Consider the following 22,540-nt stretch of genomic DNA (forward strand, 5'->3'; position numbering starts at 1 on the left):
AATGCTTTTTGAAATTACTCAAAAACATTCTGGATCCTAAGGCACTTGATAATAAGGTGTACATTGTTTACTCAGAGGTTTATGGACGACAGAAAGGAAAAGAAAATGGAAGCTCTCTGCAAGGAACTGTCATGTCCAGTGTGCTTGGACCTCTTCACCCCACCAGTCATAGAGTTGCCGTGCGGACATAATTACTGCAAAAAGTGCTTAAAAGAGACAGTTGTCGCTCAAAAATCTACTGAACCAAACCACAAATTTCCCTGTCCAATGTGCAGAAAGGTAAGTAACATGATTATGCATTTTATTATGGAATTATTCTACAAATATATGTCAATTCTGATAATGTACTGTATTTTAGACATTTGCTCTGGATCAAAAAGGAATCAATGGAATGAAAAGGAATATGTTTGCTGAGAATGTTCTGGATAAAGTTAAAGAGGGAAAGATTCTGGAAAATAAGGAGGCAAATGTGCCAAAGACACAAATGTGCCCTGAGCATAATGAAAATATGTCACTGGTAGGTTTTGGATACGCTACACTTCATCTCAACATGTTGGTATAATTTAACAGTTGTACAGATTTGGAGTACACCATCAAACAGCTACATTGTATCGTCATGTGTTCTTTAATTCCAGATATGTCTTGAGGAAAATACACTTATTTGCAGCTCCTGCAAGCTTTTTGGAGATCACAGCACTCACACAGTGTCCAGAATATCTGATGTGTATGAACAGAGAAAGAAGGGCTTTATTCAACTGATGAAGAGTCTGGAAGACAAACTGAACGTCAATGCAAAACACATTGAGGTACAAAAAGATACTGTGTAATGCGCCATTAATTACCCCCCCCCCCCCCCCCCCCCCCCTAGTAATCTGAAGGTTGCCAGTTCGATTCCCGGCCGTGCCAAATGACGTTGTGTCTTTGTACAAGGTACTGCACCCTACCTGCCTCGGGGGAATGTCCCTGTACTTACTGTAAATCACTCTGGATAAGAGCGTCTGCTAAATGACTAAATGTAAATGTATGTAAGATGGTCAGTTTTTATTTCATGTTTAATTGATAATTAAACTTATTTTCAGAATTTGGAGCAGCAAAAAGGGGATCTGCATTCAAACACCAAGGATATTGAGGGATTTCTTCAAAAACTTGGCAATAGCATGATCAAGGAGATCCAGAAGAAAGTGGCTAATATGATTCTCAAGGTTCACACCGAGTACTCCATAAGATGCAAAAGTTTAGAGGATGGCAAGGAAGAGCTTAGTGTTCCTCAGGAGATCTATGCAGAAATGAAGAAGCACCTAGATGTCAACAAATGCCCCACTGACTTCATGAAACAAGAGAGAAGACTCTTCTATGAGGCTGCGAAGATTCTTGATCCTAAAGATCTGTCAGCCAACTACAGAGAAAATATTTCCCTTGGCAGGTATGTGGAAGACCTCTTGATGGGCATAGATTTCAAGAAGATGGGCACTGTGAAAAGGAGCAGCTTTATGAGGAAAATATCTCAAGATCTGAAAGCATGGAAATCTGGCCGCACCAACTTTGACTTAACTGCCTACAGAAGTCTGGATATGATGCTCATTAAAACCACCTCTCTTGAGTCTGACTCTAACTGTGATGAAGACTGCAGTTTGAGTTGGGAGATCCAGAGCTCCTCTGACGAGGAGGATATATAAAGACAATAACAAATTTGTCACTTACTTTTCAATAACACATTCAATACATAGAGCAGCATATTTTGTGAATGGTCTCTGCTTGATTTTTTATTATTACTATACTGATCAAATTCCACAAACCACCTCAAATGTGTGATATCTCTTATGAATGTGTACCCTCTGGTGTACACAGAATTAAACGTTTCTGCCTAGTCAAAGTTTAATGAAAGATATCTTGAATTTTATATTAAGCTAAATGACTTTGCAGATCTCTGTAGTTAAAAGTGGACATGGTGACCTCTACAGGGTTTTTTCCATCTTAAAATTAAAACTAAACTGGTTTTGATATCAGAAATGTGTTTTGAATAAATAAATACAAAAAGTAGATGAATTAAATGTTAAATGTTTTTTAATGGTGACATAATAAATGTAAAATAAAATGACAAACCACACATAGCACGTCAAGGACATTTATTTTGTCTGTAAATCATTTACATAATGTAACAATGAAAAAATAGTGCTTCTTGAAAAGTTCCATAGGACATGGAACTTGAATGAATTCTTCGTTTAAGTTGATCTTGTTAAATTATTTCTGCACATTAGCAGTGTCAACAGCCCTACATGACATTGTGTTGTCCACAGATAAAATGAGGTCAGAATAGGGTAACTGAGTCTTCAAGGCTACAGTGTTCATACACTACAGTTATGACAACAGTTACTAATAATTAACAAATTACAAAACAGACAGCAGTACATTATATTAGTTTATCAGGCCATTAAAGTAGAGGCAGAAAGTATTTAGGAAAATGCTTTAGTGGAGGCAGGCTGATGTTATAAACATAGTTCGATCTTTTCAATCAGATATTTTTCTTTTTTGGTGTATAATAAGCTTAGTGGGAATTGTTTTACAGATACAATTAGCCATCTTATTTGCATTACAGTAGCATGTGTGTCATGTTTGCATTTTAATCTAGCAAAATCAAATTCACTGACTATCAAAACAATGCAAACCTTGCATTTGTCACACTTTTCAAGTGAAAAGAGATCAATAAATAAAACAACTCATACACAATGCAACAGAAAAGGTATTAAAGTTTCAAAATAAATTAAATGTTTCTTTAGTTTCAGAATATAATTTTGTCCCTAATCTTATTCCATATTCATTCAGATTTTCTTTCCAATCAAACTTCATGAAAAACAAAAGTATACTAAGTGTAACATTCCATCCCACAATACATATTGGATCAGGAGACATGACAAATACAATCGGGAAGTAAATATTGTGGCACAGTAAACATTATGGCAGTTCTTAGGTAAACAAAGACAAATACACAGTGTGATGGAGAAATCACTACGTTTTAAAACATAAATAAAGCATAAAACAGCACAGTAATATCAGAGGAATCTGTTGATTAACAATAATGCCCATCATTATCTAGTCATAACCAAATTCTTTTTAGAAGTTGTTCTGAACATCCAGACAGTACAACGTCTTTTTTACTTCTGTCCCTCCTGTGGCAATAAACCAATTAGGGAAGATCAGGACACTTTAGTGCAGTGGCTTAAAGAGTCCATCTCCTCCTTGGCTTTCACTCGCAGCTCGTTCAGGACTGGCACCAGAATTGCTTTCAGTGTCTTATATAAGGCCTGGTCATTCACTGAGGCAGTGTGAATCTGTTCAAAAGAGAGCAAAATCAACATCTATCAATGGATATGACTCCCACCATATTATATTCATAGGCTAGTTTGTGAGATGTATTTTGGTCAAACCCACCTTAGTAAACACTTTAATCGTACGGTTAAGAAAACCAGCTTCAACGTCCTCTGGTATTGTCAGTAGATGGGCCATACAGTCCAGGATACACAGCAGGGTCAGTCTGTGGACCTGGACACCCAAAAATGTGAAGTCAAATGTCGACAATCAAGACAATCAACATGCATTTATAGTGCATATAGCGTTGTCTACCTTTTCAAGCGAATTAAGGGCATGCTGGGGGTTGTAGTGTTTGTCGCTGAGGGCCTGGACATCTTCGCTAGTGATAATGGGTTCTTTAAGCTGCTCAAGCCAAGACCACATCAAGCTGGAAAGCACCAGGGGATCTCTTTCCATGCACATTCTCTCCCATGCCCCCTCTCTGCTGTTAAGTTCAGTCTGCAAGATGATAAATGGACATTACAGTACACCTACTACACACAGCAAATCATTAGAAACTGGGATTTTCTTTGGTACAATTACTCTACCTGCCACATTGCAACCTTGTTTCTGAGGTCGTCATCATTCAAGTCCATTGCTAGAGCTTTGGCCACCAGTAGACGTCTTGTTTCCAGGGATAACTCTGCTTGAAGTGTGATGAGAGGCACTTCTGCTGGCCTCGGTCTGTCCTCTCCATCCTCAGCTCTGACCACAGATGCATCCACACCCGAGGTCTTCCCATTGGCCTCCACACTACCCTCCGCTCTTAAGGCGGACAGTACAGCATCACAGTTGGCATTTCGGCCTTCCTCTGAGAAACCCAAGGACAGACTGCACTGTCCTTTGCTAATACATTTTTTACGCTGAATGGGGGATGTGGCAGCCTGGGACACTTTGCTATTCTGCTCATCAGTGACAGAGCCAGTGGACAGATATAGAGGGTCCTGGTTTGGGATTTTGTAAAGGGGCTGCGCAGGACTTATGGATGAGTCAACAGATGGCAGGTTATTCTGAGATAGATAGTGCTTGTTTGTGAGATTGGCTGATGCCTTCTGGATAGTCAGAGGGCTCCCAGACCAGTTCCGTCTGGGGCCTTGTTTGTACAGTGCTGAGTCGCTGTAACTAAGGCTTCTTTTACTGGGTTGGAGAGGTGTCAGGGCAATGCCTACGTTCTGCTTCCTCCACAGTGGGTCCAGATCATTGTCACTCAATAGAGGTTGATCATGAAGGGCTTCGGGGTGTAGTGCATGGAGGGTGAGTGGACTACATGGGCGGGGTGAAGGCACTGGGATGCCCTTCCCTCTCATCTCCTTCCCCAGCTGCTGGATGGCCTGCTGGGAGACCGTCTTCTCCACCTCAGCCGTTAGGTCTGGGATCTCCAACACCTCCTCTTCCACCACCTGCCGGTTAGCTGCAATGTCCAGGAGGAGTTTGCAGACCAACTGCACAATCTTTGGCAAGTTCTTCATCTGCCGTGCCTCATAACCGTGCAGCAGGTGGCGCTGGCGAGTAAGGTACTGGGATAGAGTGACAGCATTGGCTTTGGGCTCGGCACAGGAGAAAACACTTCTGAGGGGAACAAGGAACTGGGCAAACTCCCTGACACAAAGCAGCTGACCACGGGTCTGAATGGAGTTTGGCCTCTTGGCTCGAACAAATAGGATGGCCTGATCAGCACTCATTCTGGACGTGAAGACCAAGTAACAGGCAAGCAGGACACCTACAACAAGGTCCATACCATCATTCACTACAACATAACCATTATCAAAAGACTATCATTTCTAATTTAAAACAATTAGAATATTGTGCTGGATTTTACAAACCTGTCCTTCCAAGCCCAGCATGACAGTGGACAGCCATTTTACCTTCCTGGATGGCAAAGGACATCACCTTTACCATGTCTAGGATTGTAGTGAGAGATGCCACTCCATAGTCCTTCCATCCAAAGTTGTAAAAATAAACTGTAAATTACAAAGATTACCCATAAGTGTTTCATAATGGTCCAGGAATTTATGATGAATTGATTGAAGAGGGATTATTAAATATTAATCCATCCAAGAAAAATATATTTAACAGTCAAGAGTGACAAAAAGCCTCATTAAAGTAGGTATAGTGATAGCATTCAACAGGTCACAAAGGAGCTTGTCAAGCAAAGGATGCATATCAAGGATGCCACAAAGGATTAACAAGCACATGCATAATTCCTAGGTGTGTCAAATAAAAGAAGTACTCAGATTGAACCTTGAGAAATAATAAAAAATCTTTGTAACTGTATCGGTGAGAGAAAAAATAAACTGAATGAAAGATAGAAAGCGAGAGAGCTACTCACTGCCAGCCTCCATAAAGGTCTCAGGTCTGTAGGTGAAGCCGCTCTCCTGCTCTAAGGGGTTACCACAGCTGGCGTGCTCTCCTGGGCGCTGGAGGTTAATTACCGTCCTCAAGCTACACCTGAGCACGGATAAATGTCAATGTCAGCATGATAGTCACTGGCTAAATCCAGAACAATCCAGGGGCCAACAAAATGCTCAGCACACATTTACAGGGTCATAAGACACATGCTGTTAACCACTGAAATATATATATATATTTAGAAAATATATATATATTTCAATTTTAAAACTCAATCTGTCAAATCTGGGTTTTCACAGAGAATAGTTATTATTCAGATACAACAAGATGGGTGAAAATACCTTTGGAACTGTTCAATGATGCTGTATTTTTCTATTATTTCAGAGGAAGGCCTTGCCATTGCAAGCAAGTTGTCAGTAATCCTGAAGTGAAAGACACAACATGGTTAAAGATGTGCATTTGGAAGCATAACATAGGAATGTTTCAAGTCATTGTTATACCAAAAGACAGTGGTAACATGATAAACAAAGTACCTAACATTTAATTAGAGACACGTTATTTTACTAATGAGGCTTTTGTCAAGCAGGTATTGACTTTTTTCTGTTTACTTATTGATCAGGACTTCAGTGTACATACGAGCCATGACACCCGGGCTGCTATACAAGTGCAGTATAGATGAGCACAGCAATGTAAAACAATCATATAAAACAAAAATTGCCACAGAGAATAACATCTATACAGGATATGAAGAGTGCATCTTACCAGGATGAGTACAGGCCCTTAATGGCTTGCTCCTCATCGCTCCAGCGAGAGGGGTTCTCATATTTACAGGCTTTCCCTCCACATGCCATTGAGCACTGCATATGACCAGGGATAACGTGTCTCAGGGTTTCTCCCACCTTGGTGTACTTGGCTGTGGGCACCCTTGTGCTGACTGAAGAACAAAAACAAAAGCACAGCGCATGTTACCACAAACAACCGCAACACATTTTTCCAAGATTCCTATAGGACCTGTCCACCTTCACGTTTTGCTAATAGATTAAAAGGACGGAAAATGAGCTCCATGTCAAGGCATCATTACATCTCCTGCCCTTGGGGTCTGTGCGAGCCCCGGCTATGCTGACGGCCACCATCACCCTCTGAGTGGACGAGGACAGGATCTCCAGTGCCGAGCTCCGTCTGCGCTGCAGGACCTTCAGCAGGACATCTGAAGCAGAGTGTCTCCGGCTCTTCCTGATGCTGCTCAACACACCTCCAGTTGAAGAGCCTCTGCCAGGTTGCTGCATCTCTCTGAGCTCCAGTCCTGCCTCTGACTGTGACAGCGTCGAATCTATCTACTAGTTCCAAGAGCTCTCTTTCAGCAGTGAATCATCACACACAATAGCCTATTGCCACAAAAGAGGCACAAGAGGCGAATACAGTCCATCGGTCCAGCAGTTGCTTTTGAAGTGTCTCCATGACAACCAACTTCTAAGTCATCAGTGGGTGGCTGTGTGGGACCTTGTCGTGCATACACACCCTGATGGGCTCATTATGAGGGGATATAACACTGAGATCCATTTCTCTAAAGGGCATGCACTTATATAACACTGACTAAACACAAAATGGGCATCTAATTAGACCTAAGCCTTTTTTCCTCAGTATTCCATGTGATGAACAATTAAATCAAGTGCTTTATGTAACTCAAAGAGCACAATGACATGCAGTTCAGATAGATATCTAAAAACTTCATGAGTTCAGTGACATAACAAATATTTTTTTCTGTGAAAATGAATAATAATTGTGTAGTTTAGCTCACTGAAACACGGCATAACCTGAAAAAGGCTGGTCTATTTGAGCTAATATCGTATCTTTAATTGCTCAGTCTAGCTTTTGTTTATATTTAACAAGGCATCAAGTGTAATATAGCATAACACATCAATAATATGGATAGACAGATACTTTAGAATCAAAGTTGTGTTACCTGGTTCCATTTCAATGTTGAGCTCTCCACTGTAGGCTCCACTGGAAGAGTAAGGCAGGTCACTCAGCAGGCTGACTCCAGCTGCCATGACAGGCTCTGAAAGTGTGAATAAACATGGTGTCAAAAGAAGCCAACATAAAAACTTGAAGCAAGAAGGAGCTAACTGATGATAAGAGCAAACAATGAAGGATGCACACAAATGAGTTGTAAGGATCATGAAGGCTGTTGCTTGGCAGGAAGACCCAGGGGAAAGAGAAATGTGTTAAGTGAGGTACCATGTCATAGGCTCATGTGTCACAGCCTGTCCCAATGCACCTCTGGGACTGGAGGAGGGTGGGGCATGGCAGGGGCGGTGGGAGCTAGGAGTGGATGTGAGGTTGAAGTGCTTTGTTACAAAACCAAACACCAGTTTACTGGTGAAGCAGAGTTCCCACTTATGCTCACCATTAGACAATTCTAAGTCCAATTCAAATTTCTTAAGTTATGAAGATGCTACGCTAATCAATTGTTAATGCCTCTACACTATCCATCCTCTATTTTTACATACACTTTTTGCCTTTGCATAGATATCCAAAATAGGCCAAAAGCTGGAAACTATGTGACATATGTTTACTGTCTAGGATAACAGCAACCTCTCCATATCAATGGACAGATGTTACCATACACCTGTTGTTTGTACTGAAAGTTGTTGCTACGCAAGTAAAATGCTGCAAATGTAACTTTGCTGCTGAGGATAGTACCTTAGGGAAAAAGCACAGGCTGATATTCATGGACTAAGGTTATAGGCAACTATTTAGATGAGTGGGAAGCAGGTGCATGATGCAGCCTTAGCCTATTCTAGTCAAACATGCCAATGCATTTTTTAATCAAGCCACGTACAATTTACATCAACCTGACAGCTATGCTAAAGCCTTGAATCAAAGTTTCACAGGTCAAGAGCTGGTTGAGGTTTAGCCTACTTATTATTATTGAAACAAGCATTGGATAGCAAATGGTTAATTCATGCTGTAAAGTTAGAACACTAAGGGTGTAGAGGAGAGTTTTCAGACCTCATTTACATTGTAAGGTACACTAATACGGATAACTGATACTTCAGTTCATTGAGATGGACAGTGGTTGAACACCACTTCAGAACATTCAATCTGTTTAAAATACTGTCAGTCTTGTCAAGTGGAAATTCGACACCAAATTGTCCTTGATAATAATGAAGCCATTCTTTTTCTTCTTCCACAATAAAGTCATACTCATGGACTACCACATCACCATCCAAAAGCATGCTTTACACATGCTCTGTTTGCCCAGTATGTTGTTACTGTACATTGTGAAGTTATGTGTGCATGTGAGAGACTTTGTGAAGGATATTGTGAAGAGATTTCTGGTGAGAAGTTTCCAATGAGTCACAAAAAGAGTGGGAGGTGAGTGCCATCACCACTGGGCTTGTTAATAAACATGCCCCATAAGTGCTTTTTGCACAATGCTCTTTTGTTATGCCTCTATTTTATAACTCAATGCCCGAGGATAAACGATACAATCTCAATACGACTATATTTACACTATTCATGAGAAGAATATCAGTTAGGTTACTTTTGATATTGAGAACAATTAGGCTAACAATCTTAGTTTACAGCCCTGGTTAACCAAAACTACCACTTATAAAATAAAAACAGAGCTCTACTTAATAGGCCTACATTTGAAAGATGTCTAACAGTTTGCAAGTCTTAAAGTTAATTAGTCATTTGAATACTTCAATTTCAGTATAGAATCAGTATCAGCAGTGAAAAGGTTTTATTGTGCATTCAAATGCTAATGACAAAATGTGTTGCAACTTGCACTACACTTTGATACATTCATCTGTGAGTAGGCATATATCATGCCTTGAAATAATAGAAGAACTGGAGCTGATCCTTTCATCTATTATTTAAGACAAAGCAACCGAGGCAAACACGTGTCCTAGTTGGGTTTACTAGATTTAAGTTATGCTAAGATTTAGTTAGTTTAACATAAATATTTACACAGCAAAATACATGTTATGGCCATTGCATCTTTTAAAAGCCAGACAATTTTAAATCTAAATCATCCCTCCAAAGTTGATAGGTCTTCTAGCCTGGCTAGATGCTGTGTCAGAGTAAGAGCTGCATCCAAGCATTCATGCAGCACATCGTTTTCCTAATCCTAGGCATCTTCATTAGCTTGTGCAAGAAATGCCCGCTAACCCCAACACTGGCTCTTCTTTTGATATGGTGCTCATTCAGCACAGCTCACCATTGTGACGACTCACAATAAACAAACTTCCGTGACTCATCATGTAGTTAGCTGACTACCCCTGGCAACTAGCTAGCATCCATGTCGCTCACGAGATAGTATTAGACTACTAAACCCTATGTCTACATCGAAGACATCTAGCGATCTATGTAACTAAGATACTATTAAGAGCTATAGCTACATAGCTAGAGCTATAGCTCTCAATTATATTTCGTGATAGTATGTTTTTTGAATTGCTGTCCAATTTGTTGCCATCTACAGTTGATAAAGCTAAAGAGGCATGATAAAAGCATACAAAGCTAGAGGAAGGCTGATGTTTTCTTGCTAGATTTGGCATGATGTCTGTTCTGTAAGGCAGCTAGTCTACAGGCTAGCGGTCTAGCTAGCATTCAGTTTCCTGTACCGTGTTAAATACTGTAGCTAGTGCAATAGCTTAGCTGTACAGTACCTTTATTCTTCTCTTCTTCTGATTGTACTGCCTTCGCTGGGACGTTTTGGACAGTGGTGATTTATCTAGTGACATTGTATTTGCCACAATGCCATGTTTTATACAACATATGTTAATTACAACAGTAATTTAAAAATGTTACTGTAGCTATTCCATAGTTGCTAGTGATGTGTCGTTCGTGAACGATTCGTTCATTTTGAACGAATCCTTATAAGGACTCGGGAGTAACGAGTCCTCTCAACGAGTGATTCGTTCATTTCCCGACTAGGTCTTTCTACGAGTCTTTGGATAATTTTTCACGTGACCTGCATAGGCTCTGTAGCTAGAGGAAACGAATGATTAGTTCCTTCCCCGACTCGGTCTTTCTACGAGTCTTTGGATCCTTTTTTCACGTGACCCGCATTGTATTTTTTAGTAGAGGAAACAGTTTCCTTATTCCCTTTCGCGTGGCCGCTGTTTTAGTAATACGTGAATGAATGATATTCGCTCAAGTCATCATACTGACTGGTTATTTTCACTTTACATTTACACTTACAGTTTAGTGCAGTGTAATTGTTTGACGTGATAATTAAATGCTAGTGTGATAATACATGAACAAATCATACAAACTCATGATACATTATTTTAATGCAGGAATTTATTTTGAAATAGTATTTGCTGGTGCACATGTCATGCACTAACCTACAGTGCAGTGGACGTATAGCCCCCAACCCGACTCGAAAAAAGATTCGTTCATTTTACTGAACGAGATTCAAAGAACCGAATCAGTAAAAAGAACCGAACTTCCCATCACTAATAGTTGCTAGCAAGCTAAGCCAGCAACCTGACATGTTGTCAAATGAAATGCATCGTTTTTATTGGCTGATCCCGATGGATGTGGCTACGCCCAGTTTGGTCAGCATCCTTTAGCGCGAAATAAGAATTTATATTCATCGTAATCCATCCTGAACTGGAGACACAACAAATAATATGTTTCGGTATTTAGTAGTCCTGCTCCTGCAGCTACTGGGTTACAGGCTAATTCACATGTCAGCTAATATCAACACCACATAGCGCCTTATGCTGTTCATTTTACATAGGCTATTGATGGGAAATAGATCCATTTGACGTAGCCTATCCCTTGGGCTTGCATTCACATTCTGTATGTTTAATGGAATGAAACAAAGAACTGTTCTTCATGCCAAAATGTCGCTATAGTCACTTCTCGTAGCTCCATCACCTTTACCTCGCCATGCACACTGGGCACGTCGGCTCGGCAGATATCGAAGAGCTGTCTAATAGTGCATTCTAGTGGTTGTGAAGAAGAAGTAGTCCTAGCCTAGTTTTTTAATAGGCTACTTGTAAAATTTTTATGAACTTGTTACTTTTTAAGTTAGCCTACTTGTGTTTAGCCTACTATTCAGGTGTTTTACCTACAGTCCCTTAAGTTTATCACAAAACGTCGTATACTGACACATTTTGCCCAGACTAGCCTATTAAAACACAGATTTTCTATGTGTTTTTTTTTCAGAGCTCATGAAGAAATAACAAGTAAAATCTAGGCTAATTTAAGTCATTAAGTATTCGGACAAACAAATTCATGCAGAAATAAGACGTTTTGCATCTGACTTTGTCTGGGAGAGACCCGTAGCTAGCCTCGGAAAAAGGAGGGGCATAGGCTGACGAGACTCATAAAAGACATGATCTCATTCTTCAATTCAGAAGCAAGGTGACGCTTTACGGACAGATTGGGGCTGTTTCTTTACACTGCATACGCATGTAGTCTACTTTTGCTGAAAACTTTTTGAGGTTTGGTACCTGATCAAACGCCATTGGAACACCTCGAGACGAAGAGGACATCGTTCAGACTAAATATGATTTCATTTGACCAACCCTGACCATGCTTCCCTTCAGCCCAGATATAACGCAGACCCAGTCAATTTGAAAATATTAAAGAACCTTCAGATGTGAACGCATAAGGGGGCTTTTCACAACAACGGACTATAAGTACCTGTTTTGCACTGAAGTTGAAATACAATGCAGCATCACTTGGACATGGGAGCACATTACTATCCCCCGGAGGCACATCCTGACCATAGATCACATCGCTACAGAAGTTTCATGATAGAGGAGATTCTGACTGATCACCCGGATCACAAGGTGTCTGCCCCGGCCGGTGAGCTACTCAAATTTGGAGTACATGCTCTGTTATCGGCTCGTCCGTTCCACAGCCATTTGGGTAAGTTTAGGCCATTTTGATATAACTTTCGGATTTAACAATAGGCCGAAACTGCATTCAGCCAAACTCAATTTATACTATGAGATCTGTTCCGGTCACATGTTAATTATCACACTTACTACCTTGCTTTATGTTTCTAGTCTGCAGAAAAGGCATCCAATATTTATCTCAAAAGATTTAGGACTGTCTTGGTGCGTTAACATTTTTGGTACTGCATCTTTCAAATTGGTATAATGTTTTGTAATCTAATTTTTGTAGCCTAGCCTAGTATGTGTTTCCAAATGAACTGAAACGGTAGGCTATAAGCTATAAATATTACATACATAGACACGAATAGGGATATTTCTCAAAATAATGAATGTGTGAAACCTAAATAGGCTATTATGTCGATTAGTATGTAGGTACAATTATTTGGAACATTGTGGGGGTGTTAATAAAGGGTAATATTGTCTATTTCCACGTAAACAAGTCTATTTTAGCCTATATGGTTCTGATATTGTTAAACTGCAGAAAGCACCATTATTGTGTGTGAAACAAAGTAGATGGTCATCAAAAAGGATTAGAATACCCTATTTGGTTTGTGAATTCAGACTACGTCTTTCTTGTTTGGCTAGACTTTTCTTTTCTTTTACGCGCGTCCGACCTTGCCAACGTGTGCATTTCTACGTTACGTCTTGATAACCTGTTCAACAAAAACTTATATTCCAGAGAAAAGGTGGAACACACAATTATTATTATGCCACAACGTTTTCCTGTGTATCAATATAATACAATGGATGTTGGCGGCATCCAGTCATAGGCTAGGCCTAAATGTCTTTCAGCATTACGCTATCACAACTGATAGGCCAGATGTGAAGAGATTTCCAAGTGACTCCCCTTAGAATGTTATTTCATGGCTTTAGTTTCGCCATCACTATTTCGCCTATATTTGACCATTTTGACAAGTCGAGGCCTGTATTAAGTTCATGTAGTCATATTACGCATATTACGCATACAACGATATGGGCCTAATATATATTGTTTGCATCATCTATATTGTATGGATATTATTATTATTGAAATTGTGTGATGTTGTACTTGAAAGGATGTTTTTGTTGCACTGTGCCTTGTTCCTAATTGTCATAGGCCTCAATTTAACAGTGCCTCACATAGGCACTGTTAAATTGAACACTTTTAACTTATATTAATTTATTATCCGTGCATTTTTTGTCTACAAAATGAATAGGTTAAATGTAAATTATTAACTTATTATTGATCATATGACTTGTAATAATAATGCATTAAGCCTATCATAAAGCCTAATACTTTTGTGTGTAGGCCATTGCTAATTCAGTCGTTATTGTGCCCAATTCTTGTTGAAGTCATAGGCTATATTCAAATATCAGCGCAGGGCAATTTCAATTGCAAGAGTGTATCGTTTGTCCTATCAAAAATATTGATACCCTCCATGCAATATTCTCTACCTGCAGTTTTGAAGGCCGACCAGACGGGCATCCTGAAGTTCCCTATGTCCCCACTTTCATGCTCACTGGGGGCACCTTTAGGATCTTCCCTATTATCCGGTGCTCCAGGTCTGCAAGTCGGCTCGGCGTCTCATCACCTGCCGCTAGATCTTCACCTCCGCAATAAATTGGAGCATTGCGCAGACAGTGGCAGCAAGACTAAAAAGGGCAGGAGGAGTCGAACAGTCTTTACTGAGTTGCAGTTAATGGGCTTGGAGAAGAGATTTGAAAAGCAGAAGTATCTTTCTACACCAGACAGGTATATAATTGTCCATGGGCCATAGATTGAGTCTGCAGTTGTTATGTTGACTAATCCATGTTTAAAAAGAAATCCAAATAGTAGGCCTCGTTCATGTTCTCAAAGTATAAACATTGGAACATGAAAGACTTACAAATAATAAATTCAAATAAAATGTTGTGTGTGTCACAGAATAGACCTTGCTGAGTCGTTGGGCCTAAGTCAACTGCAAGTAAAAACGTGGTACCAGAACAGAAGAATGAAGTGGAAAAAAATAGTAAGTCTTGACGCAGCCTGCACTGGCACTTCTGGTTGGCACACCTACAACTGTACACTAATGATATAAAAAATACAATTTTGCTCGATTTATAGATTAAATAATGCCAATGCTATGCAGGTGTTACAAGGAGGAGGATTGGAATCACCAACCAAACCTAAAGGCCGTCCTAAAAAGAACTCCATTCCTTCAAGTGATCAGCTCTCTGAACAAGAAAGGTCTCGCGACCTTGACCGACAATCCGACGGTTCTACTTCTTCACATTCAGACAATAATCAAGAGGAGTAATGTGGCTCTTTGAGATGTTGTCTGTCCGACTATTTTAGGCATAAACTCTCGGATGCATAATTGTCGTCCATGGACTGAAGTTCCTCAGTGTTGAGTCGACATTTTGACATTGTGAACTCCTATTGGCCTTGGTCTTCCGAATAGCTATCATGTTCATCAAATGCGTCACGACTCCAACGCTGTCGAGTTGTAGGCTACAGGAAGGAACAGAAACAATGATCAGTAGGTCAACTCATCTTTCATTACATTGAATTTGATGGACTCTGTATGTTTGCTTTGTTGGGCTATATGTTATCAAAGCATCGAGGAGTTATTAAATATTTTTTCACTAACAGTTTATTGTAGCCTAAATTTATTTTCGTCGAAGAAAAACGTTTTAGTCTATGCCCAAATTTAAGTTTATGTCGTCATTTTCTCACCCACTCATTTGTAAATAAATAAAGCCTACATGTATTTCTTTTCTACTGTAATGGTAGCCTGCAATTACCCCCCCCCCCCCCCCCCCCCCCCCCCCCCCAAAAAAAAAAACATTAGTCTCCGTTGTCTAAATATATCCTTATTTATTACTTTAATGCTTGATTGGAGGCCATCGAGGTGTTGATTTCCGGTGCTATTGGCTAGTAAACGTGCAACCCTCATGCCAAGTTTTATGTGATTATAGACTTTACTGAATCATGTACAGTTTATAGCTAGCTACCTAAATAAGCTCTTGATTACTCTTGAAATATAGAAGTTGCTTTTAGCCACATCAAAGGACATGTCTCATTGGACGAATAATTTTGGTTGGTTGTGGGAGAGCTTACTTTATCTTAGAATGTTGTAATGGTATGTTTACAGTGTTCTGTAAATATGTGGTAACACAGTATTTTCAAAGCTTTGCATAAATGTTTACAAAAATCGTTCTCATCACAGAATTTAAACTATGAGTCATGCCTGTGTAATAATTATGGCATTTGTGGGGATATACTGAATGAGTGACGCATGCCTTGGATCACTTCTCCTTAAATACTTCATGTTCAGTTTAAACAGCGCAATAATGTCTTGCAAATATAATATTTTTATTTGAATAAGACCTCAAATGAAGGGAGGGCACAAGTCATTCGCATAGGCCTAATGTAGCCGGATTCGCTTCTTAAAAATAACATGTTTTTAATTTCTTTATAAGGGGGTCATTTAAAAAAATATACAGAAGTTACCAGACAGAATGCCTAAAAACGACATGAGGTAGACCTATAGCCAGGTGAAAAAGTATGGTCAAGCGCAGCAGAAACAACTATTCTGGAATTACAGCATTAACGCTCATGGAGGAAGATAATCCTTTCCCATAAATTGTTTGTGTTTTTAGTGTGTTTTAGTTGTGGCTGGATGGTTTTATAGAAGTTACAAGTCACTGTAGGTCATGCCAGTATTGTATTTATTCTTAATATGTTGAGCATCGTTTTATTTAGACACTTACAAAAATGAAAACACAATTGCTTTAGGCTAATTAAGGTACATTAACACATTTTTGTTCTAAACAAAACATGAATATATGTCAAAACATCATGTATGGACCATCATCATGCCTACGTGGAAGGATTGTGTGCTTTTAATTAAGTTGAAGAAAACAAAATGTGGTCTTTTTATTGTCTTATAGACAGTTACAGGCCATGTGGTGTCATGCGTTGTGACAGAGAGGGATAAACGTAGGCCTATACCATTGTCAAACGCCATTGGAACACCTCTGTTAGGACAGTGTGTGGACCAAAAGGCCTTGTCCACAATGTAGCTAAGAGCTAGGCCAAGTTCAGAATAACTTATATAAACGTGTACCCAAAGAGTTTGGAAACCACCCAAAACTTTAACATGTATTCGCTTCAAGTAATTACATAACCTAATAGGCTAAAAATCCATCATGTGGCATTGATGACCATGGTCGTTTTCGACTCTTCGCTTTACTGGTGTGCATTTGCGGTTCCAGCCCTGAAAGCATTATTCTCAATGGCAAGACGCCGGGTCCTTGCTGAAAGAACCTTCACGGCTGCATTTTAAAGTTGTCAATATATCAGGATTTTGCAATTTCTCAGTGTTAACAAGCATGTTGTGCTTTGATGCATATGTGCCCTTCGACAAAATGGGAGCATGACAAATATAGGTATACAGCCTTTAAATATTCTATAACGATTGTAGCCTGAGTTGGAACAGCGTTGGCTGTGGTCCGATTTTTGTTCGATCCCAAAGGGACACAGATTAATCTGAAAACTATCTCTCCGAAACCCAACGTCAAGCCTAACGGCCTAATAATAATGTAGTTCATGAGAATCTTAAAATCTTGATGTGAGTGTAACTGTGAGTTTTAGATAGCACGTGTCTTCTAGCCTTAAGCTTTAACATAACATCTGAAGACTTTATGTTAGCCTATTTTGTCCATGTTCAGGCTTGGTAGTCTATTGAAATGCTTCATTAAATACTATAGACTAAATTTTATGAGACAACATGCAAACGGAATTTCTATGCACATTTTGTCCACCGCCTTTTAGTCGCAAAGTGCATAGGCCTAATAGTTGACATAGACCTATTTCCCACATAAAATATCTGACAACAAAAATACTATTTTAAAATGACAAAACATACATATGTACACTCAAGGTATATTGATATGTTTCCGAGAACGAAAAAGATACGCAAGCAGGTGTCAGTTAACAAGGCCATTATTGCGCGTCTCGTGTGAGTAGGCCTACTCTGCCCTTCAACGCAATTAACCGCCCAGTAATTTACGCACAAAAGTGTATGTGTAAACTATATAATTTGTCATCTTTGTTATTGATCCGTTTTCTGTTATTGATCCTTAAAGGCAGCTTTGGCTCTTTCAAAATTAAAGTAAAGGCAGCTTTGGCTCATTCAACCTTATTTAAGACTAACCCAGGCACATCACACGTCGAATATTGTTCTAACTGTTCTACATCAGATGCTTTCAGTTCGCATACATGTTTCTAATTTGTGAAAGACTTCATTGATACGTTTAAAGCCTAGGTTAAACCACTAGGCCTACCAGGCCTATTTATCGACATATAATCTTAAATTCCCAAATAAAATAGCATAACACCCCGCACCCAGATTAACTGTCACCTTAATATCAACTCTAATATAGGCTACTTATCGTTGCCATGGCCTATGTTTATGAACACAATTTAACACTGTGATCAGCTCAGTTATTTCTGCTTCAAGAACAATATACAGGAATTGAAATACATTTTATACATGGCCTATTTGGAGATATGGCGTTGTCTTGACCATTTAGAGCTGAAAAGAAACATTGGTCATAAGTGTCAATCCTGTTAATCAAATGTCATGGGTGGTAAACACACAATATGTAGTCATACAGTGCTATACATGTTAAATCTAACAGACACATGAACATAATTATTACTTCTCTGCTTAGTGCATCAATGGAACCCCCCAATCCTTGTATTTATATTCCCTAGAACTTAAAAATATACTTAATCATCTCAAATTGGATGTTTGAAATTCCTGCTAATCATCCAAAATATAAATTTTTCAAAGAGCACCTCCTAATAGCTTGGTGGTCCTATGTAACAGTTCTCAATTTCACCCTAAAGTGCTCTGTCTGACATGGACATCTGTAGTTCTCTCAACCTCCTCCATCTCTAGCAAATGGATAATCAGTCCTTAATGTTCACCGGCATGTCAAAATCATGTCACGGCCTAATCATATGCAGATTAATGACAGGTCAAACCAGATATCAGACTGAAGGATGGTAAAGGTCCCCCTGAAAAGGAGGGAAAGCATCACAAAGCTCTATACACACCAACCACATTTGAATCAGGACACTCATATTAATAAAAACAATTTTGGGAATGGAAATAGGTTTGACTTTGGTGCAGTGGTTCCAACTAAGGTGGAACTGCCTTGGAGCAGCTAGTGATGCATACGTTCATACAATAACAAGGCATAGAGCACATGGTATAAATTCCCCCGATGGACAGGAACAATATAGAGTAAGTGTGGAGGAGCAGGAAATAGGGGAGGGTGGCAGCAATTAACACAATACAAGTACATAGCAACATATGGAACTGTGTGTGAGTGTAGGGACGTGTACAAGTACGGGCTATTGTTGCCTGGGTAACAGCCCGTTGTCCTGATTGGCTGATCTGCCCCTCTGGAGAAAGAGCCTAAATAAACTTAGTAAAGTAAAGTTAAATAAAATTAAATTGCGATATCATCCAGTTCTGTGTTAATTTATTTTGCCACCATAATGTCAGAGTTGCCCTCTGCCCCCAGTCACATGGCAATGTTTGTATTCTCAAGCCGATGCACTGCGAGTGAAGGAGATGGAAAACCGTTCAACTTTCACATGATTTTTTGAAGTCATGGAGATAATGTTGATCGCTTTTTTGAGCTTGTATGAGAAAGACAGTGACTGTGGCGGCGGCAGCGTGGGGGGGGGGGATTTTTTCATGTTGGAGCAATAGCCCCTCCAAATGTCTGTGCACGTCCCTGTGTGAGTGTGTGCTGCTCTTTATTGTTACCATGGGGTAAGGCCCTATGAACCTGAACACAGCTGTACTGAAGTGCTATTTGAAAATGCGCTCCCAGAGTTCCCTGCCTGAACTCTTGTATATCAACAGATCTCATATAATGTGTAAGTCCATACTTTCTAGTAAACTATTGGTAATATAGGCATTATGCATAAGCACATTTTCTTTCATGGCTTTAGACCATTCTGAGTGACAGCATTGACTTCCCACATAAGTTACAATCAAGATGACAGTTGGCCTTCAGAAATCTGCAGATTTGGAACATCCATGCTCATTGTAGTTAAATCACTAAAGGGACGACTCTTTGTTGTGGCATGATTGCATTTGGTGCAAGCAAGAGGGGTTGACCCCAATTTTAGAGGTGGGTGTTTATGGAGTCAAAAGGTGGCTGCTTAAACAGAGCCCAGGCAGGGGGCCTGTGACTGAGCGTCTGCCCAGCTACACAGGAGGATTTCACTCCGATTAAAGTTTCCCTGATTAATAAAAGAAATGTGCCATAACTGCAGTGTATGATCTCAAACAGATTGAAACCCAACTCTGACCAGGCCCAGTTCCATATTAGCACTGCCATTTCTCCTGTTGTTTTCTTTGGAGGTCCCCTGACAACATGCCGTTTTTGTCAAACTGCTGTAAATGAAATTCCAAGCAGTAATTCCAACTGAATGATGTTGAGATTAAGGAAGGTATGTTATCATTACTCTGTATTATAGTGATGGGAATGCATGCAGAGTGTTGACAAGGGCTACAAACATTGCCTAAATCCAGTTTGTGTTGGCCAACACAGGAGAGAAAAGGCATACAGCCATTACCGTTATTTTTACTGAGGTTTTGATTCAAATCCATTTCCAAATGATTGTTGAGTACAGACTACAAATTCCCTGTGTGTTTTCTGACAGATACATCCACCTTGCTTGCTATTGACAGGTACACTTACACACTTAAGCAGTCCTGCTGATCTTACAGCTTTACACATAATATCCACTTTAATGAAAGTCCCATTCATAATGGTGTTGAACTTTTTACCACTTCTATGAGGCAGTGAACTGGACAGGACTTATTGAGGAAAATGTTTGAGTTTTCAAGTGATGTAGAATAAGGTCCTGACTGTTTCTCTGTTCACATAAACCCATGCCAGTGAGTGGGCACTCACCCAAGGCTGCAGTTTAAAATAAACACCATTTGTATGTGTCCCCAGACGTCAGAATTTCACTTTATAATTTGTAATGACCCAAATGCACATTGTACCCTTCATATCCACCTACTGTAGGAGACTGTGAGGCTTAACAAAAATATACACATAACAAAATATACCCATTGGTCTTTTTCTTATGAAGACCAAAATACATAGTTTTCTTGATATAATTATAATAAATAATAATTTCTCATGTATACATATATATATGCATATATGCATTTATGCATGCATTAATTTGGTGTTATAACAATTACAAGTAATATTACTGATAATAATAAAACATTAGAATGACTGAATATTAGCATAAGTTCAAGTAAAATATTTTATAAAAAATTCTCATGAATGAAAAATCATTAATCTAGCAGCCCCTCATTTTCCTGTTTAATGGACTTCATTGAAAAATGTTATTTCCTCTCCTGCAGGTGTCAGGTGATTTCCTAGCCATGAAATGACTGCTCAAAGTCATGCTACTAATGGGAAAAGGCATTAGAGCACATAAACAAGAACACATCACTCTGTCTGATAGTTTGCCAATGTGATGTTCCCTTTTAGCCCTCCACCCCCCTGTTAGCCTTGTGAACACAGTTTGAAGGAAACGTCAACCAGTGTGATTGATTTGAGATGGGCGATTCCCTGACTTCATGCTTGTATAAAGCAAGACAGCTGTTGGGAGAAATCAAATTCCTGCAGGAGCTGGAAAGACATATTTTTTCCATCTCTTTAACTGAGCCATTGGCTTTCACCAGACGAGTAAATAAAAAAACATGGCCAAGATGTGGCAGGAGGTCACTGAAACCCTCATTATATAGCAATTACTGCACAAAAACCCTTTCCTTTCAAAATCCAGCTTGAAAGTCAATCCCACTTTCTACGGCTTTTAAGAAGTAAGACATGACAAGGGAGCAAAGGATATGCCTTTTCTGTGTCTGCTTTTCTGTATCTTTGGTAACAAGTTCAAGATGAACTTATGGTGCATAGAAAAAGGATTTTCCCAATCATTCTTTTTTGTTGTTTTCTGTGATTCCACTCAGCTCTTTTGTTTTACAACAAGCTTGCTCTTCAGACCTTTCATGCATCTTTTCTTAAATGATTTCCTTGTGAGAGGCTTTTAAGACTGTTTGTTTTGTTTTTTTTGTTTTTTATATTAGACGGATAGTATAATGTTACCCCAATATTTGGTGCAGCTTTGTTGACATACTGAAGCCTTTTGTCTCTAACAATTAAAAGTTCAATAAGTAGAGTTTGCTGTTTATTACCAATATATTTCATGCACACTTCTTGGTTATCTCAAAACGAGCTTATAGGTTTAATCCTTCCTGAATCTAACAGAAGCTATCATATCTTACATTACTGCTTCCCATTATAAAATATGAATGTGCCGACATCTGTATAGCGCAACTCAACTCCCTAAGTGTCAATAAAATGTGCAAGCAACTCAAGGAACTTACCCTAATTGTTAAAATATGTTACTCACCAGTGCTTTAAATCATGTCAATCCCAGTGCTGCTGGTGATGAACAAATTGTTATTAGAAGGATACACAGAACACACAGATACCCAAGTCATCAATCTGTGGATGCTGTGGATTCATCAAAAAGTGGACCTGCACTAGATAGTCTTAATTACTTTACTTTAATTACTTTTACTTTTCTAACCTGATTCTTATTATAAATACATATACCTTCCTTATAGTATAATGTTCTAATATATAATCATGACAGAATGAAACAAAGTGTGTGACTGATATGTGTTTAGGTGGCAATGTGCTAAATATACTGCAATTTGTGGCTCTGTTTTTAGCCAAAGATTTCAACTGTTTGAGCATAGTGTGGGTCAGCATGACTGTGGTTTGGGTCCAGAGACTTGCCATCATTAGTGGCCAACCAATTAAATAATACATTACTGTTTTTCTGA

At 39.3% G+C, this 22,540-nt stretch overlaps 3 protein-coding genes across 3 annotated transcripts; 2 read left to right on the forward strand and 1 right to left on the reverse strand.

Moving 5' to 3' along the window:
* The first annotated feature begins 44 nt into the window (after nucleotides 1-44).
* Nucleotides 45-1,997, forward strand: LOC124471441 (tripartite motif-containing protein 55-like). The gene is made up of 4 exons (XM_047025927.1): nucleotides 45-279; nucleotides 359-517; nucleotides 636-806; nucleotides 1,080-1,997. The coding sequence occupies exons 1-4, from the start codon at nucleotides 82-84 to the stop codon at nucleotides 1,674-1,676; spliced, it is 1,125 nt and encodes a 374-aa protein (XP_046881883.1). The 5' UTR covers nucleotides 45-81; the 3' UTR covers nucleotides 1,677-1,997.
* Nucleotides 1,998-2,083: 86 nt separating this feature from the next.
* On the reverse strand, nucleotides 2,084-10,572 carry ptpdc1a (protein tyrosine phosphatase domain containing 1a). Its single transcript, XM_047026396.1, has 10 exons — nucleotides 10,371-10,572; nucleotides 7,661-7,756; nucleotides 6,460-6,631; nucleotides 6,039-6,119; nucleotides 5,678-5,796; nucleotides 5,172-5,309; nucleotides 3,897-5,068; nucleotides 3,622-3,807; nucleotides 3,430-3,540; nucleotides 2,084-3,329 (listed from the first exon to the last, which is right to left on the reverse strand). The coding sequence occupies exons 2-10, from the start codon at nucleotides 7,746-7,748 to the stop codon at nucleotides 3,195-3,197; spliced, it is 2,202 nt and encodes a 733-aa protein (XP_046882352.1). The 5' UTR covers nucleotides 7,749-7,756; nucleotides 10,371-10,572; the 3' UTR covers nucleotides 2,084-3,194.
* Nucleotides 10,573-12,031: 1,459 nt separating this feature from the next.
* barx1 (BARX homeobox 1) lies at nucleotides 12,032-15,398 on the forward strand. Its single transcript, XM_047026274.1, has 4 exons — nucleotides 12,032-12,588; nucleotides 14,058-14,349; nucleotides 14,521-14,605; nucleotides 14,726-15,398. Exons 1-4 carry the CDS (start codon nucleotides 12,387-12,389, stop codon nucleotides 14,891-14,893), a joined length of 747 nt encoding a protein of 248 aa, XP_046882230.1. The 5' UTR covers nucleotides 12,032-12,386; the 3' UTR covers nucleotides 14,894-15,398.
* The last annotated feature ends 7,142 nt before the right edge of the window (nucleotides 15,399-22,540 follow it).

This window comes from Hypomesus transpacificus, chromosome 9 (genome assembly GCF_021917145.1).
Source record: "Hypomesus transpacificus isolate Combined female chromosome 9, fHypTra1, whole genome shotgun sequence".
NCBI lineage: Eukaryota > Metazoa > Chordata > Actinopteri > Osmeriformes > Osmeridae > Hypomesus > Hypomesus transpacificus.

What these genes read in the sequence shown, in the direction of transcription:
- LOC124471441 (XM_047025927.1), top strand. Translation starts at nt 82, where the DNA reads ATGGACGACAGAAAGGAAAAGAAAATGGAAGCTCTCTGCAAGGAACTG. An exon ending in CCTGTCCAATGTGCAGAAAG is followed by an intron (nt 280 to 358) that starts GTAAGTAACATG and finishes ACTGTATTTTAG; the next exon opens with ACATTTGCTCTGGATCAAAA. An exon ending in TCAATGCAAAACACATTGAG is followed by an intron (nt 807 to 1,079) that starts GTACAAAAAGAT and finishes ACTTATTTTCAG; the next exon opens with AATTTGGAGCAGCAAAAAGG.
- ptpdc1a (XM_047026396.1), bottom strand. Translation starts at nt 7,748, where the DNA reads ATGGCAGCTGGAGTCAGCCTGCTGAGTGACCTGCCTTACTCTTCCAGT. An exon ending in GACCTTTATGGAGGCTGGCA is followed by an intron (nt 5,310 to 5,677) that starts GTGAGTAGCTCT and finishes TGTAATTTACAG; the next exon opens with TTTATTTTTACAACTTTGGA. An exon ending in ACAAGGTTGCAATGTGGCAG is followed by an intron (nt 3,808 to 3,896) that starts GTAGAGTAATTG and finishes ATCATCTTGCAG; the next exon opens with ACTGAACTTAACAGCAGAGA.
- barx1 (XM_047026274.1), top strand. Translation starts at nt 12,387, where the DNA reads ATGCAGCATCACTTGGACATGGGAGCACATTACTATCCCCCGGAGGCA. An exon ending in TATCTTTCTACACCAGACAG is followed by an intron (nt 14,350 to 14,520) that starts GTATATAATTGT and finishes TGTGTGTCACAG; the next exon opens with AATAGACCTTGCTGAGTCGT. An exon ending in GAATGAAGTGGAAAAAAATA is followed by an intron (nt 14,606 to 14,725) that starts GTAAGTCTTGAC and finishes AATGCTATGCAG; the next exon opens with GTGTTACAAGGAGGAGGATT.